Source organism: Larimichthys crocea, unplaced genomic scaffold (assembly GCF_000972845.2).
Source record: "Larimichthys crocea isolate SSNF unplaced genomic scaffold, L_crocea_2.0 scaffold173, whole genome shotgun sequence".
Classification (NCBI taxonomy): domain Eukaryota; kingdom Metazoa; phylum Chordata; class Actinopteri; family Sciaenidae; genus Larimichthys; species Larimichthys crocea.
In genome coordinates, this window is record NW_020852357.1 from 164,871 (window position 1) to 181,500 (window position 16,630).

At 41.1% G+C, this 16,630-nt stretch overlaps 1 protein-coding gene and 1 long non-coding RNA gene across 2 annotated transcripts; one reads left to right on the plus strand and one right to left on the minus strand.

Moving 5' to 3' along the window:
- Nucleotides 1–2,172: 2,172 nt before the first annotated feature.
- Nucleotides 2,173–6,432, minus strand: LOC113744779 (uncharacterized). The gene is made up of 3 exons (XR_003461809.1): nucleotides 6,323–6,432; nucleotides 2,677–4,205; nucleotides 2,173–2,301 (listed from the first exon to the last, which is right to left on the minus strand). It is a non-coding gene; the product is annotated as an uncharacterized LOC113744779 (long non-coding RNA).
- On the plus strand, nucleotides 6,403–15,768 carry tnfsf11 (TNF superfamily member 11). Its single transcript, XM_010750585.3, has 4 exons — nucleotides 6,403–6,787; nucleotides 8,678–8,713; nucleotides 12,054–12,180; nucleotides 13,071–15,768. The coding sequence occupies exons 1-4, from the start codon at nucleotides 6,587–6,589 to the stop codon at nucleotides 13,517–13,519; spliced, it is 813 nt and encodes a 270-aa protein (XP_010748887.1). The 5' UTR covers nucleotides 6,403–6,586; the 3' UTR covers nucleotides 13,520–15,768.
- The last annotated feature ends 862 nt before the right edge of the window (nucleotides 15,769–16,630 follow it).

Consider the following 16,630-nt stretch of genomic DNA (forward strand, 5'->3'; position numbering starts at 1 on the left):
AGACCATGCCACGGCCAGCCAAGTCCAGAAGGTTGCTGGAGCCGTGACATTAGTTCAAAAGGTCTCCTGGGAAAGATAAGATCCACATCCTCGCCGGCTCGCTCTGAAATCTCTGAGCACACACTCCTGTTCTTGTGCTACATTTCAGAAGCAAAACATCAACAGAGGCACTTCTATATAAGTGTGGTAAAAATGAGAGTAATAGTGAGGGGGGAGTGTGGTTGTACTACAACATAACCAAAATCATGTGTGTGGTTTTATGAAGTTAGAAAGCCCATAATGATGGACTATTAAATGATTGTAGCGCCATGAGGTTTGATGGTTTGAGGGGGGAGGCACATATAAAAAGCCAGCTTTCTCCCATGAACTCCTTTGGCACCCAGAAATTTGCTTGGATTTCGCAAACTCACCCAACCTACTACAACCACCCCTCCTTTCCATTGTCACTGCTTCTGCCTAAAATAACTCCTGTTCCTAAAGGAGGTTCGTTTTCTGCTGGGTTTTCAAATACTACACTGTTGTTCTGCTGGCAGTGGGAAAACAGGAGAGGTTAGGGAGGTCACTCTCTGGGCTAACAGGAGCCACTGCCATGTTTAGATGCTGCAACAGCCACGATGTGTGACCGCTGGACAGTCTGTGGACACTCAGCCTTAATGAGGTGGTCCAGCGGTACCATGCGACAATACCTTATTGTGCATGTTGTGGAGAATGCACACATAAGTGAATTATAATAGGAGATGAGAAGGAATTAATAGTATCATCTAGAGTTTGTTTTTTAGTTTATTTAGGTAGCCCAGGCTGAGTGTAAGCTTGAGTGTCTTTGTTTCTCATGCAACACACAGAAGAGCTTACACTTCGTCACTTAATGCTGCATCAATCAATAATTCCAGATTAATGATGGATCACATGATTGTGTGTAATGTGAAAGGTGTCGCTCTTACAGTGAATCATCACTCATCTCTTTGCAGTTCACTTTAGCTCTGCGTAACACTTGAACACCCTTCGACTCATTGTTTTGGTTTAACAAGCCACAACTTTGCTGCTTTGGTTCGCCCTCACTGCTCTCACCAACCCGGTCTCCAGCTGCAGAAGGCTGCTGTTTTCCGTGCAATAAACACTGATAAAACAGCTGTTTTCTACCTGTGAGGCAGCAAACGACAGGAGGCTCTGTCTATGATGTGCAGTAGGCAAACTATCTACCTTCACTGGGATAGGTTAGGTAGGTTTGAGGAGATATGCTTATTTGTTTTTGTTTTATTTTTATTTTACTGAGAGAAATAAAAAGATTATTATCACTCTTAGACACGTAGTAATTTAGCTTAGCAAAAAAAGAAAGATGTAAAGCTGGAAGAAAGGAAAAGCTCAGGACAATTCAACTCTAAATAAACAGCAACATAATGGAGTCCATGGACCTCAAATTTTGATATCTAATTTTTATCTTGTTGCTTTTCCTCACTGATTGTATTTGTTATATATATTGAAATCATTTTGTTTTGTTTTGGAAATAATTTTTTGAATTTTATATTTGTGTTAATTGGTTCTGATCACTGCAACTTTGTTCTGACAACTGCTGTAAATTATTTGAGTATAAATACATGTAAGTTAACATTATCATTATTTCTGGATGCAGCCACTCTAGCTCTTTCCTAATTCTCCCAGTCATAATGCTAAGCTAAGCTAAGTGTCTGAAGCTTCATGTATCTATTTAAAGTGGCAGAGTTAGAGGGCACTGTTACGACAGCCAGCCAGCTTCTTTTTATTTCTTATCACATTCTATGTTATGGCTCACCTAACGAGCCGGGTCGTAACAGCACTGTTTACAGAATATGGCCGAAATGTAATATAATATTCATAAGTACGTTTTCATTAGTGTATCGCCTGAAAATATGAATCATTGTGTTTTTGTTACCTTAGAATGAGCTTTATTATATTATTTTTATTATATCTACACATGCTGTGGGTCCTCTTATAGGGAGCTGTCCAGAATGGACAAACTAAACACTGGCTCTTTAAAAGGTCCTCTGTTTGTCTCTCATAGGAAGGAGATGTGTGGAGGAGGACATAGCTAGATGTCACTAAATCCCACACACTGGTCCTTGAAGCAAAGTACGTTTCCCAAAATGTCGATCTATTGCTTCAAAGAAACAAAAGGTCAGTGTGCAAAAAGGGAGTTAGAAATGATATTTATGGAGAAACAATACAATTACATACACTGCAACGGGTGTGCCGGTGTACTCCAATTCAGTCTTACTCCAAGGGGACGTCACCATGATCAAGCAGAAAGGTGGACACTGATGACAGCTGAAAAACATTAACACATCACACAAGCAGTTGCCATGAATCGAGATCTTTATTACAACACTGAAACTGGTTTGTGGCAGAGAAAGTTTTGTTTATTGTTCACTGTGGGTAATCTTGGTTGGTATAATGCAACTAAAAGGTGGAACCCTGCAAAACAATGGGCTGATAGTTTAAGTAATTCCATTCAAAGACTGTGGTAAGACACAGTTTCAACCCATGAAAGAATACTTAAATGAAGGTGAGAGGAAATTACATCTGTCTGTTGTCATGTAAGAAGGCCTGTTAAGGAATAATTGTGGGCAGATAGAAAACGCACATAACACACACACACACACACACACACACACACACACACACACAGTGTGTGTGACTCACAATGACGTTCTGTTTTCAGGTTTGGTATTAGTTTCTTCACTTGCTGAAATAGTGGAAATCCAGGTTTGTTGTCATCTGTTGGATCTCTGTAAATAATATTATTATATTTTTTATTATAAGACAGCGATGTCCAAACTTCTTTTAAAGAGGGCTAGATTTGACAATATGAAGATGCACAAGGACCAGTACTAACATTTAAAAAATGAAAAAATACCAATAAAAGTTCCATACAAATGCAGGAGGTTTGCATGAAGTTGATACAAATCTTAACCTGATGTTCATTGAACATGACTTATTATGAGTAATGTCTGTTAACATTTAAGTTTAAAACGTTTCACTCTTGCTCACAAAGTCATTCATCATCTACAGATATATAACAGCAGCAGTTACAGTATGTCCTTAGAGGTTAACGTTTAGTGTATTCAGATGCTCCGTTATGTCAGCCAAAAAAGTCAAATCTTCTAGCCATACAGTGAAAATCCTAGCAGGCCATTAATAATATATTATAAAAATTAAGCTGCGGGCCGCATGAAATCTGACTATGGGCCGTGATTGGCCCCCAAGCCATACTTTGGACATGCCTGTTATAAGAGTATGAGTTAGACCCGCTCTATATGTTGTGTCATGAGATAACTTCTGTTATGATTTGGTGCTATCTAAATAAAATTGAACTGAATCTGTCCTCAGTGCCTTATCAGAAAATATTGACCTAAGTGCAGCACTCTACGCAGCACTGCCCAGGTGGAAGTTTTTTGGTAAGTAAGCCATACAGGAACATTTCCACTTTGGAGGACATCATTGCAAGAGTGCACAGTCTGACTGGTAGGACGTTGTTACACTGAAAATATTAAATTGGCTCTGTGGTGGTGATGTGTGGTTTTCTGGAGCAAGCATAAGACTTGTGTTTCACAAGTTGCACAAGTTATCGTAACTCTACTGAAGTAATAATTAAGAGGGATTAAAGGACAGGTTCAGGTTCAGTTTTTCAAGTCTGTCTTAAAACAGTAGGTCAGGTGAGCAGATGTACATTGAAACATATACATTATCAGAATTGCTTTATGTTCATCTTCTATGTCAGTTTTTACTTTTGTCACACTACTCCACTAATAAACATTGGCATCAGAGCGGTGGATGTTGAAAGATGGAGTGTGGTGGTGGAGCAGGTCACTGAGGTAGCAGGGGGACTGGCTATGGAGGGCTTTGTGAATTAGGAGAAGGACTTTGAATTGGCACCAGTGGAGTTTCTGCAGTTGTTGATGTTGAAGTGTTGTCTGTTTGTGAGATAGGACCTTAGCCAGGAGAGGGCAGTACGGAGGATTCAAGGTATGAAAGATGGATGGTGTGATGGTGTTGAAATCCGCAGGAAAGTCCAGTATGATGTTGGTGAGTAAGGTGACCAGATTTCAAAATTTACAAGAAGTGATGGAGTGGACTGATGAATTCCCATTTATTCACCAATTAAGAATGTGGATCCTAGATTGTGAATGAGTTGGAGGCTTTTTTGCCAATGCCAGTGTAGAGAACTCTTCCTAGGAATGAAAGAAACAAAACCACAGTAGTCATGCTCACAGCAACATGGTTACTACACTGACATGACAACAATAAAGACTAAGGATCCCTCCTTTGTGGCTCTTCCTTCGGTTTCTTCCACCTTTTTTCCCTGTTAAAGGTTTTTGTGGGCAAGTTTTTCCTCACTCGAACCGAGGGTCTAAGGACAGAGAGTGTCACTCCCTGTACAGATTGTGAAGCCCTCTGAGGCAAATGTACTTTGTGACTTTGGGCTATACAAATAAAATTTGATTTGATTTGATTTGATTTAATGGATCAAATAGACTGCTCTAATGAGCTTTCACGCTGCCTCCTCAGCATAAGTAGTAAGTGTGCTTACTTGCATACTGAGTGTCATACTGAAGTAGCAAACCATGATAATTATACAACAAACTGTCACATGTGAAAACAAATATCAATCAAATCAAATCAAATCAAATCAAATCAATTTTATTTGTATAGCCCAAAGTCACAAAGTACATTTGCCTCAGAGGGCTTTACAATCTGTACAGGGAGTGACACCCTCTGTCCTTAGACCCTCGGTTCGAGTGAGGAAAAACTTGCCCACAAAAAACCTTTAACAGGGAAAAAAGGTGGAAGAAACCTCAGGAAGAGCCACAGAGGAGGGATCCCTCTCCCAGGACGGACAGACGTGCAATGGATGTCACGTGTACAGAACAAATCAACACAAACATATTGTACCATATTGTATTAATCTAATCATCTAATCATATGACATCATATTGAGAGGCATGAACTGACATCACAAAACTGTATGTCTTTTTGGCAAGTCCCAGTAATGGAGTTGTGTTTTGCATGTTCCATCGCTTCACTATGCAGAGTCGGACACTAGCTCAGGAGGAAAGTGTCTCTGCCTCACTTTAACTCTCAGTTGAACACGCGTACGTACGAGCAGGATCACAACGAGTTTGGAAACTAATATGCTCCAATTAACAACTCACACAGCTGTGATGTGGAAACATCCTGAAAATGAACTTTTCAGGCAAGCAGGAGACATCTGGTGTCCATAAGTTAAACTTCTGTCAATATAAAAAATAGCATATTTGCATTTTTACGTGTCTTAAAGTTGTATGTATTTATTTTATTTTTATTGCTTTTTTCATCACTTTGCAGCCCAACTCATCCCAAACGATCTTAATTGGGTTTAGGCCAATGATTGTAGCGGTCAGGTCATCTGGTGCACCATCACTCTCCTTCTTGATCAAATAGCCTTTACATAGTCCTGCTATGGTAGCCAATCTGGCCTTGAATTTTGAATAAATCGCCAGCAAACAATCCCAAAACAATTTCCTGAACCAGAGTCAGTGTCATCATAGCATTTGATGGTTTTCGCGACTGCACATGACGATACATTCAAAGTTGTTTTATATTTTCTGGATTGACTGATCTTCATGTCTTAAAGGTCCAGTGTGTCACTTTTAGGGTGATTTGTTGTCAGACTTGGAATATAATATGCATAACTATGTTTTCAGTGACATATAAACATCTCACAGGAATCGTTATGTTTTTCTTACCTTCGATTTTTTTTTATCTACATATACCACAGGTAGAAAAACACAGCGTCCACCATCTTGCACGGATGGACATGGACAGACTTTGTCAACGTAGCAGGGAAAGAAGTAGTAGAAGTGAGGTATAGTACATTAATAAGAATGTTTGCTGTGTGCTAATGGCAAACTGTTTTGAGTTTTGTTAGAAGTTATGATAGACCAGTGTTTCTTTTTAATAGCGGTCATAATAAAACAACAGTAGTCAAAGATGTCAACACTACCTCTGCCTCAAACATTAATGACAGAGTGTCACTGAAGTAAAAGAATCTAAAACATGAATTATAATTTTCTTTGTTTAAACTTGAGGTGCTACTTTATATCGTGAAGGCTTCAGTGTGAATCTAAACAGATACAGAATACATTCATTTCTTACTTTTTTCAGTCTTCATTACATCCCCGTGGAACTCACACTCACTGTGTATGTGTGTGTGTGTGTGTGTGTGTCACCGGGGGTGTGGACGTGCGCGAGGGGTGGATCACGTGTTTCAATGCGTTTTTAGAAAGAGCCCATAAAGGGCTCGCTTTACCTGTCGTGCATTCAGGTCGATCTGGTTGCCAGTCTTGTTTCAGCGCTTCACGTCCTGCCCAGTCTGAGCAGCAGCAGCAGCAGCAGCAGCAGCAGCAGCAGCAGCAGTAGTGGAGGATCCCTCTGATTGGCTGCGCAGGGAAACGAGCTCCTTCAGCCCACCCACCGCTGATTATAGGGGGGACTCTCGCTGTCTCACTTTCCTTCCTTGCATTGAGTCTGGGACCTGGCCCTGGGGCTGAACGGCACACACAGAGCGCACATCATGGCAGCTACCCATAGCGAGTACAGAGGCTACCTGCGGAACACTGTCGACATAGAGACAGGGCCGCACCGCTTCCACCCGGTGCAGAGCTCGGAGCCCACTTATCGGCCGCTCCTGTTCGGGACCCTCGCTGTTATGGGATTGCTCCAGGTGGCTTCCAGCGTGGCGATCTTATTACACCTGACAGGTTATCTGCAGGAGGTAAGCTCAGATATAACACGATGTGGTCCGGTCCGGTTTGGTTACTGCGCAGTGACACACTTTGTAAAGTCATCCAGTGGCGTGAGAATGTTTGTAGGTTTAGTCAAGCTTTGGTGGTGTGTGTAAATATTTATCTGCAACTGTTGTCAACAGATCTTTACTCGGCTACAAGCGACTGAAGACACTCCAGCGACATTTACGCAATTTTATAATGTCATAAAACTGCAGAGAAGTGCCAGCCCTGTGTAAAGCTGGCGGTGTGTGCGCTTAGAAGTTAAGTAGGTGTAATCTACAGAAGGGAAGAAGAAAAAGAAAGAAAGAAAGAAAGAAAGAAAGAAAGAAAGAAAGAAAGAAAGAATATCCAGCCAGTCGTGCAGTTTGTGCGCCATGCTTTCGTGCACTCTTGGCGTCTCTTTGATGGCGCTGCGCTGCTTCCATTCGCTATAAAAAACACCACGACTGATAGATAGCATCTAGCATGAAGACTTGTTCACGGAGATGAGACAAGTTATTTCCAGCACAGTGCTTTCCAGCGTCTTCTGGTGATAACATCTCAGCGTCCCGCTACACACACACAGATCAGTCTTTGCAAGATGACTTGTTTGTAAAATACAGATGTTTTCACTTGAGGCTCTCGGGCTGCAGTTTCTCTTGTGCATGTTTACATGCCATCTGGGCTTATATCTGTAATTTCTATGTGTCAGGAGTTGTAAACGTTTGAGCATAAGCAGAGCTGTTGTCAAGGAGTTTGGAGGCAGAGAAAGTCTGGGAAAGGTCAAGGAAGGCTGCATGTTCTAACAGTCAGAGATGCTCTCACAATGCATCTGTCCATAGTCCATAACTTTATGTCAGGTAATCTGTGTGTGTATGATCTTGTAGAATAACATTTACATTGTGCCACAGTTGTTTTTATTACTTTATGGCGGTTTTGGAGTTGAGTAATTGTCGTGTTTCAACAAGCCAAGAGAGCAGTCCACATGTCTGCTCTGTCAGGATGCTCCGAGTTCACCTGGGGAGCATCTGCCTCTCTCTCTCTCTCTCTGTCTTTCTGTATTTCTCCTTCTGTTTGCCCCCGTCTCTTTCTCAGTGTTTGTGTGTTAAATTTCTTTGGCTTGTCTCTGGCATAAACACGTTGCAGTGTGGTGGTAGCTAGTTATGTACTGGATGTGAGCCAGGGGGGAAAAAAATAAAAGGGAGCGAGGCAAAGGAGTAAAAACCCCAGAGAGAAGAACAGGCGGCCAAAACCATACATGATGTTTAATTTTATGGCTGTTATCATATCTGTGTAACAACCGTGTGTATGTGTGGTTGATCTTATTATGTGATGAGAGGGATCACTACAAAGGATTGAAGCATTTCTCAAATAGCCAGCAGCATGTCATGGTCTCTGGTTAATCTGACTTGAGTTTGGCAAATCATCATCTGCCCTCAACACCTGTAGAACTCCTGGAGATGGAGAGGACGGCTGGAATCTGCACAGCACCGTGTAGGAATGTGCTGATAGGGCAGCATTCAAACATGAGGGCTAAAGTGTGTTTTTATTGTAGTGTCTCTTCAGGCATCAGGATGCGTGCATGAAATCCTTTTTAATATACGTCAAATGATTCAGAGACAGCAGCCCTGAAAATGAGAACTAGTGCTCCAAATCCAAATCCTTTCAGCTTTTACATGCTGCACTGGAATGCAGAGTGACATGTGGAAAATAACTTAACCTCCCACACACACACACATGCTGAAACTGAACTGCTTCTGTTTATTGATTCTGTAAGTTTTAGAACATATTGTCTACACCCACACCTTCCAGGGAAACACTCAGAACATATGCCGCTCACAATGTACTGTTTTTGACATTGGCCTCTCTAACCTCGGCTCCTGTGTTTCTGTCTCCAGGTAGATTTGTCTGCAGCCCCACATCGGCCCATAGAGGTAAGATTGACCCCCAGGCAACACTGTAACACAACACAGATTGTGACTGGAACACAGCCCGCTCACATTTCCTTCCTGCTATGACCAAACATACCTGTGGTGTTTGATCTGAATAACAAGACTCCTGCAGTATACAGCGCTTTGTAATCATTAAACACTAGGAATAATTGCCATCACTGCAGTTTTCTATTTCTACTTATGTCAGAGTGGTGAAACAAAATCAGAGCCAGAAATAACATCTCAGTGTCAACAGCAGCTTGTTACCTGGAATTTCCTTGTGTCAGTGTCAAGGGGAAGCACAGTAAATGCAATAATGTTTCAGTGCAGTGCTTTGCAGATTGCAACCCCCTCATTTCACCCTCTGGCTGTAAAACATGCAGAACATGTGAAAGTCTCTATCTGTAGGCAGTGTTTAGTTTCTGTGTTCTGTTCAACATGGTGGACACTGAGCATCTGTAGATATAAAAGTCTAATTCTAGGTAACAAAAACATAAAGATTCTTATTTTGAGATGATTATACACAAATGAAAACATAAATATGAAGATTATATTCCATTTCTGCCATATTCTGTAAACAGAGCCTCCTAAATCAGACAAACTGGACCTTTTTTAAGCAGCAAAAAATAAATAAGATGATAATCTGAAATTTTGCACTGACAGTAGTCATGATTTTCCCATGGGTGTGTTTTTAGTACTCACCACAGCTTCTGTAAAGCAAGCACCAAACCATAGGTGGTCACACAGACTGGAGAGAGGTCAGACCACAGCAGGAAAAAACACCTTTCTGCCTCTGATATATGTTGAGTAGCTTATCATTTAGGATTTTTCCATAAGTGTAATGAGTTGCTCTCTGACACTGTGCACATTAACGAGTCACTCATTGGCGTCAGTGGTTGCAGAGTGTTCCTTCAATGATCAGCAGTAGCATGAGGGAGTTATAAAATAGAGATTCTTAATTGCTGAAGTCATTTTTCCCCCCCCTTTTTGGAAGTCGCCGCCCGTCTTTTGGCACACTTTTCACAGAGCAAAAGCAAAAACCATCCAGGAAGTAAAACAACAACAAGCTTTGCTTCACCAGTATTTAGTTTCCCATAATGCTTTAATTTCCTTTGAAATGATGTATTTGTGTTTGTTCTGGGTATCCCTGGTGGAGTACTTACACAAACCACCTAGCCAGTCTTGGACTGAGGAGCTCATTGTGTCGTTAGCCCTCGGCTCTTTCCCATGCAGTGCAGGGAGACGTGCTGGGATCTTTATGAGGTGTCAGGGTGACAGGTCCTCTTGGCCCACACCGTGTTGTGTTAGGGTCAGCCCTAAGACCGCCGGTGCTCTCCGCTGACGGTTCAGGGGATTTGCCAGAGGGCAGGCCTCAGTGGACAGCTGTCAGTTCTGCAGTTCAGCTTTGGTGTGTACTCTTTGATGTGAAGCAGGATGTGCAGGCCCAGCCTACTCTGGGCCGGGGCTGTGGTCAGTGCGATCTCAGGAGCGGTGAAAACACAGGACCATGAATCAGACACGGCTCATGATCTGCATGTTTACAGTCTGTGGAGATCTGTACAACTGTGTAAGGAGGAGGTATGATGCGGTATCAAACAAAAAGAGACAATCTGCTTTGGTGGCCAAGCTTTGAGTGAGAGGACTTTTGTTCTAACGTAGCATCTTAGAAACCACTCCTCAACATAATAGAGATGGTGAATGATGTGCGGTGCATAGTTAAAGGGCTGAGATGATGCCTGCATGCACTGTGGTATTCCAAGGCCAAGCATGTGAGATCAAGTCAGCAGCAGCTAGATGTAAATTTGAATTCAGACATTTCTCATTCATGTAGCAGCTCGGCCTGCTGCAAAACAATTGTCACCCTGCTGCACTTTAATTCTAGATCACACTGTAGATCAGGAAGCTGCCAAGCTGCAGCTGCTGCTTTGTTTAAATAATCTCTTCTTTCTGGTTAAAGAGGTATGACGTGGTCTCACCACAAATCAAGATAGATCCCACAATGTAGGGCCAATTGGGAGCGCGTTCACAATTACTTTGTAGTGTTGGCAGGACATTGTTTACCCCTGTCTCATTCCAAGACGCTGCGCTATAAACATGTTTGTGCAGCAAATTGTTTTTGGAGGACAGACAGTGCTAATCTTAGTTTGAGAGCCGTGCAAATTTGTCTGGACTTGGGTTGTGAATAAATACTTCATCGTAATATTAGCACAACACAGGTGCAGGCTTGCAAAACCATGTTAATGGTGTTGGTGGGACTGGCTCTGTAGTTGAGTTTGTTTGGAATGTGCAGGAGGCGCTGTGTGGTTTTTAAGTTGGTATGTTTCTATCCATTTCAACACTTTCCATTTCCAAGTTCCTCTTTCTTTTTTTAGGTGCTGGCTAACAATTAGGGTGACATGATATTTCCAAGATACCTGATATTTGTGGATGAAAGGAAATTACTCAAACAATATAACAAGTTAAGACAAATTTAGGAAGAAAATATTTTCACTAATATTTTTAGTTGATCATATTTATTTGTGTCTGATGATACAAATAAATATGCAGCTTTTGAAGGAACTGCAACTTTAAAAACGTCATTTCACTTAAACTCCTGTGTGAGTTTAAGATAGTAGTTAGAGGCACCAAACAAAACACTCACGTCTGATATTTTAATCTCATGCCAGATGTGTAACAGTTGGCAGCTCCGGTGCAGTAACTGTTTACTTGCTTGGAAACCATGTTTTCGTTGAGTGTATATGCTCTGTCTTGCCTGAGGATGACAGCCCGCCTCAGACTGTGGATGACAGCGTCACTGGCCTTGAATAGAATCAGCACTTGGGGCTGTATACAGTCCAAATACTTTTTGTGCCAAATCTGTGAGAAGCGCAATCTATCTGAAAGGTTACACTCACCAGGAGGCCTCCCTGTCATAGCCTCCGGCACCAAATACAACCACGGCTGTAATAAGAAGTTAGCAGGCCAGCCAAAGAGGATGGATAATACACACAGACATGCAGTCCGTGTACACTCATCCAGTTACTGTCTTCAGAGACACACACACAATTCTTCACAAGCAGACAGTTATTCAAAGAGACAGCCGAGCAAAGCTGTGGTGAAATATGTCAAAATTGTATTGTTTCCTAAAGAGAAGGTTGTTGTGTGTGTGTGTGTGTGTGTGTGTGTGTGTGTGTGCGCACGCGCGCGCGCGGGGGTTAATTCTTGATGTCTCTTTACTGATGTGGGTGTAAGTTTCAAATTGGGCAACTTCTAGCAGACACATATATACTAAAAAATGTGATGTTGTTTTGACCTTTCACTGTCACTCAGTGTTTGTTCACCGAGCTTTTCCTCTTTTCTGCAGGAAGTACAGACGGAGCCAATGGTGAACGCCCTGAGAGACCCAAGAAAAAACCGACGGTGCAAAACTCCAAAAGAGAGCCTTCCATCAGCTCATCTACCAATTAGAACAAATCAAGAGTACTCAAAGAGTGAGTCTAGTTCAATAACATCCTCTTCTCGTAGGGCTACACACAACATAATCTGGCTTCATTACAAACACAGTGTAGCTGTATATAGTGCTTGATTTACAAATAAATGAAGATTTACACATTGCTGAATTAAAACTGTTGCACTGCACAAACTAGTTCTCGTGCAGAAATGAGTTCTTTCTAATTATTTGTAACTGTAGCTAACTGAACAAACTAAGTAAGTAGTAAGTAAAAGTGGCAGTAAGGATTGTAGTTGTCTGATTCAACATGATAACAAGCTGTTTAGTAATAACATAAGATGGAAAGCTGGCTCAGGTATTTTGAAGTGGCATAGTATTAAGTACTTACCTATAGTCTGTGTGTTACCTAGAGTAGACAGCAGTCAGTTGGAGAAGCAGAGCTATACAACGCTGATAGGGTCAGCAGAAAAATGTATTCTTCCACAAAAAAAGGCCTCCTCAAAAACCAGTATCAGTTTAAGTGTATGCTGTATTAAGATATTTTCATGCTTGTAAAAATATTCTTAATATAATGTATATTATGTTATATATGTGTATAATGTTTTGAGAGCGGGCCTTTAAATGGTTATGTTCTAATACACTTTGTTGCTGACCATGTCCACAGAGGCGCAGAACTCAGCTATTGTGCCAGGACACACGCTGACCAACGTATACCATTTACGTTTATTAGGTCATTTGCCTCTCTATCATCTGTATATGAATTTGTTTTAATGTGGTATCATGATTTTGTAAGTCAGCGTTTGAAACCTACTACTGAGAATTAAGAAGGAAGGGCTTTATACAAATTCCTCTTTGTTTTGTATGTAAAAATTAAATTAAAAGTGAACTGAGATTAACTGAAACCTTTTTTGTTTTGTGCTTGCCATGAAGAGGTCGAGCAGAAGGCCATCACCATTGATTGGGACGAGGACCATGGATACCGCCACAGAATGGGCTACCAAAAGGGGAAACTTCTGGTGATGGAGTCCGGTTTCTACTATGTTTACGCTAAGATCTGCTTCCGCTACTACAAGTTACCACAGAATGTACCAGAGGACAGCACTCAGGTTGGGGTCCAACCAGTGGATGTTAGCAACACCCAGCTTATCCAGTATATCTACCACGAGAGTATCAAACAGAACAGCAAGGCTGTAGTTCTGATAAAGACGGGCAGCACCATGCGCTGGAACATCACAAGCTACAACATGTACTGCGCCCAGCAGGGCCGAGGCGTTCGCTTGGATGAGGGAGATGCCTTGTTTGTCAATGTGTCCAATGCTTGGATGCTGGACCAGGAGGGAGAAGGGACGTATTTTGGGGCCATAAAGTTGGGTAACTGAAATTAAAACGTGGGGAGCGGACATGCTACTGAACATTTGATATGCCAAAGAACCACTGTTAGTGATTTATAATGTTGATTTGTCAAAAAAGTGTATTTTTTTTATTGTACATCTGTTGTTGTTTTTTTTTCTGTTGCTCTTCGCCAAATAGCCTTGGACCTGATGAAAAAGGTAGTTGCCCCCACCACCAAAAAGGAACTAAAAAGAAACACAGCTCTCTTTCATCCAAGTAGCACTGGACTTTTTTTTTTTTTTTTTAGACATTTTTGAAGTATTGCGGTTTGTATTGTGAAATTCCAATACATTTTTCAGATTACAATATTTAGACTTGAGCCTAGACATGTTTTTATGCACTAATTAAACAAACCACAAGGGAGCGACTAAGGAAGTACGTTTTGTTGGCAGTAATTCCAGCGAGAAAGGATTTATTAATGTTGATTGTTGGAAAAAAAATGTCAAAAACAGAACATTGTAGCTGATAGAGCATCTGCTTGTACTCTGCAGATTATCACAGAATAAAAACAACATAACTCCCGCGGTGTGACCTACAGCAGTGAATGCACAAATGTTTTCCTGAAAGGTTTTGAAGTGTGAACAAGGCGAGCAATGAGGCATCCTCACAGTAAGTAAGTCAAAGGTATGATTGAAATAGGCAGTTAGATGGTGATTTATATCACTCTTTAATCTCTAAGGCACCACTGAAACTTAACACCATGAAAAATTTACTTCAACTATGACATTGTTTTTTTTTAAGCAACAAAAGCAGTTTAAAAAGGTGTGTGTGTATGTGTGTGTGTGTGGGTGTGTGGGTGCGTGCATGTGTGTGCATGCTCCAAAAACTCATGTTATCCAGTTTGACTGGCCTGCTTCATGGAGGGCAATCACATGACAATGTCATTTTAAACTGTCATTTAAAGGAGGGAATGACATCTGTTTCTTACATTAATGTCAATCAACAAGCGATGCAGATAGCTGGCCTGTCTGACCATAAATGACACAAATAGACTCTTGTCTTCTTTAACTAGAGGGACCAAATTGAGTTTGGTTCATCTTTAACTTAAATTTTGTTTTTCATTTGGCTCTTCAGTGAGGTAAATGGGAATATGCACTAAATATTTATTTATTAGCTCTAGAAGTACAGAGACAGGTCATTGTTAAAGTGACCTTTCAGCTGTAAAAATCAATTATATTTTATGTCTGTATGACATTCATTATGCAGCACTTAGAGCAAATAGTAGACACGCTTTTTGTTATTAAAACACAGGGGCTTCATTTTAAATTCCATATTTATATATCTTGACTTTGACAATTCTGTGTGCACTTGCTTAGCCAAAAGCAATATGGATATATGGTTTCTTCTATGAGATTGTAGCATACCTGTAAGATCTTCATCTGATTTGACAGTTTTTTTCCCATTCAGTGTCTTTTTATTTATGTTTGTATGTTTTAATAAAAAACTACTTTTGTAACAGTGTTTCATGTGTATTGACATTGCCCAGTTCAGGCTGGTGTTGCTGTTTGCAGTGAAGAGGATTAAACTTCACAGGACCAGGTCGCAGTCTTACACTGTAACCTGACAAACAGGACACCCCGAATGTAATGTTTTTGTAATGTGCAATTTGATAATCTCCACAATCTTTGGAAAATTCAACACCACTATGGCCAAAGAGTGAAGTCACCATGTTCCTTTACCCTGCTGCAACTGCAACCCCAGTCAGAGCAGCCCACCAGCTCATTACAGAGATGGGTTGTATAGAAAAACCGCCCACTGTTGCTGCAGTGCTGCTAACTCACAGCAGACATTTGGACCACAGCAGCACAGAGCGACCTGCAGAATAAACAAGAAACAGACTGCACTGGATGGGAATAATGATGAGAATTTCATTACTTCACTGTAATGTGTGTGAGCCGTTTTGATCATTGTGGTGATGGGTCTCCCATGAAGCCCCATGGCATGTGCAAGAGAAAAACTGTTTTAATGTCGGACCCGAAGCCAAACAATTCCTTTATTGTCTGTACATGGGCGTTCACCAGCATATGGCCAGAGAATGGTTCACACGTTTGTGCTGTATGCAGGGACCTCACACGGCTTTCAGCTCATTGTTCAAACGTTACTGAGAGTTTGAAATAAAAGAGTTTGAGGAGAAATACTTGGCTGAGGTGTATGAGGAGCTGATTAGTTTTTGAGTTTTACATGATTTTCATTGCCATATTTTCTGGAGTATAAAACACTGAAGGATCCGACTGCAAAAGCGTAATATTTAAGTGGCTTTAATGAAATGTTTTTGAAAAGAATGAGACATTTTTAAATAAATTTTGTGTCTCAGTGAGTGTTTTCTTAGTGAACTATTTCAATGCATATAACAAACATACTTGCACAGAGTTTTGCAACAAGAAAACAACTCAGCTGTGGTGTCCATAAGGCTACTCTGTTTCAGATTGAAATAGCAGAAGCCATAAGTGTAAACAATGGACTTCCGTAGCGTGCCACCCTTTTGAAGTGACATGATTTCTCAATTCTTGGCGCTGAACAGAAACCATTAAAATGTGTTGTGTCAGTAAACATTATGGAAAGCTTGGCGTCTGCTGGACCCTAAACCCCTTGAACACATACACACATGTACTCCCACTCAACACATATACACACATCCATATATACACTCACACACACACAGACAAAGAAGTCTCACTTGCTTGCTGCACTCAGAGGTTTATAAAATAGGCCCATTTGGCAGAACTTACCGGCTTATTTTATTACTCACATATGTGAAAACACAAGGGGCTATGGCAATGAAAAGCAATGGCCCAATCCATGTCAAAGTAGGTATGGATTTGAACTCACATTACAACATTGCAGGGCATAAAAGAGAAAGAAACTGCAGACTTGTATTTTCACTCCCGCCGACAGGTCTTCAGATGTTCCATGACGGCCTGTTGCAGACGTGCTCCAGTTGAACACGTAGGACTTTATTCATGTCTTCTTTGGTTTTATGATGCTACATCTCCATCAGACATTATTTCAGTCTTCTCACTGTGGCTCAGCTTAGAGGTGGAGCTGTTGATTCAGAAAAACAAAGTCATGTGTTGGAAAATATATCAGGGTTTTTTCCC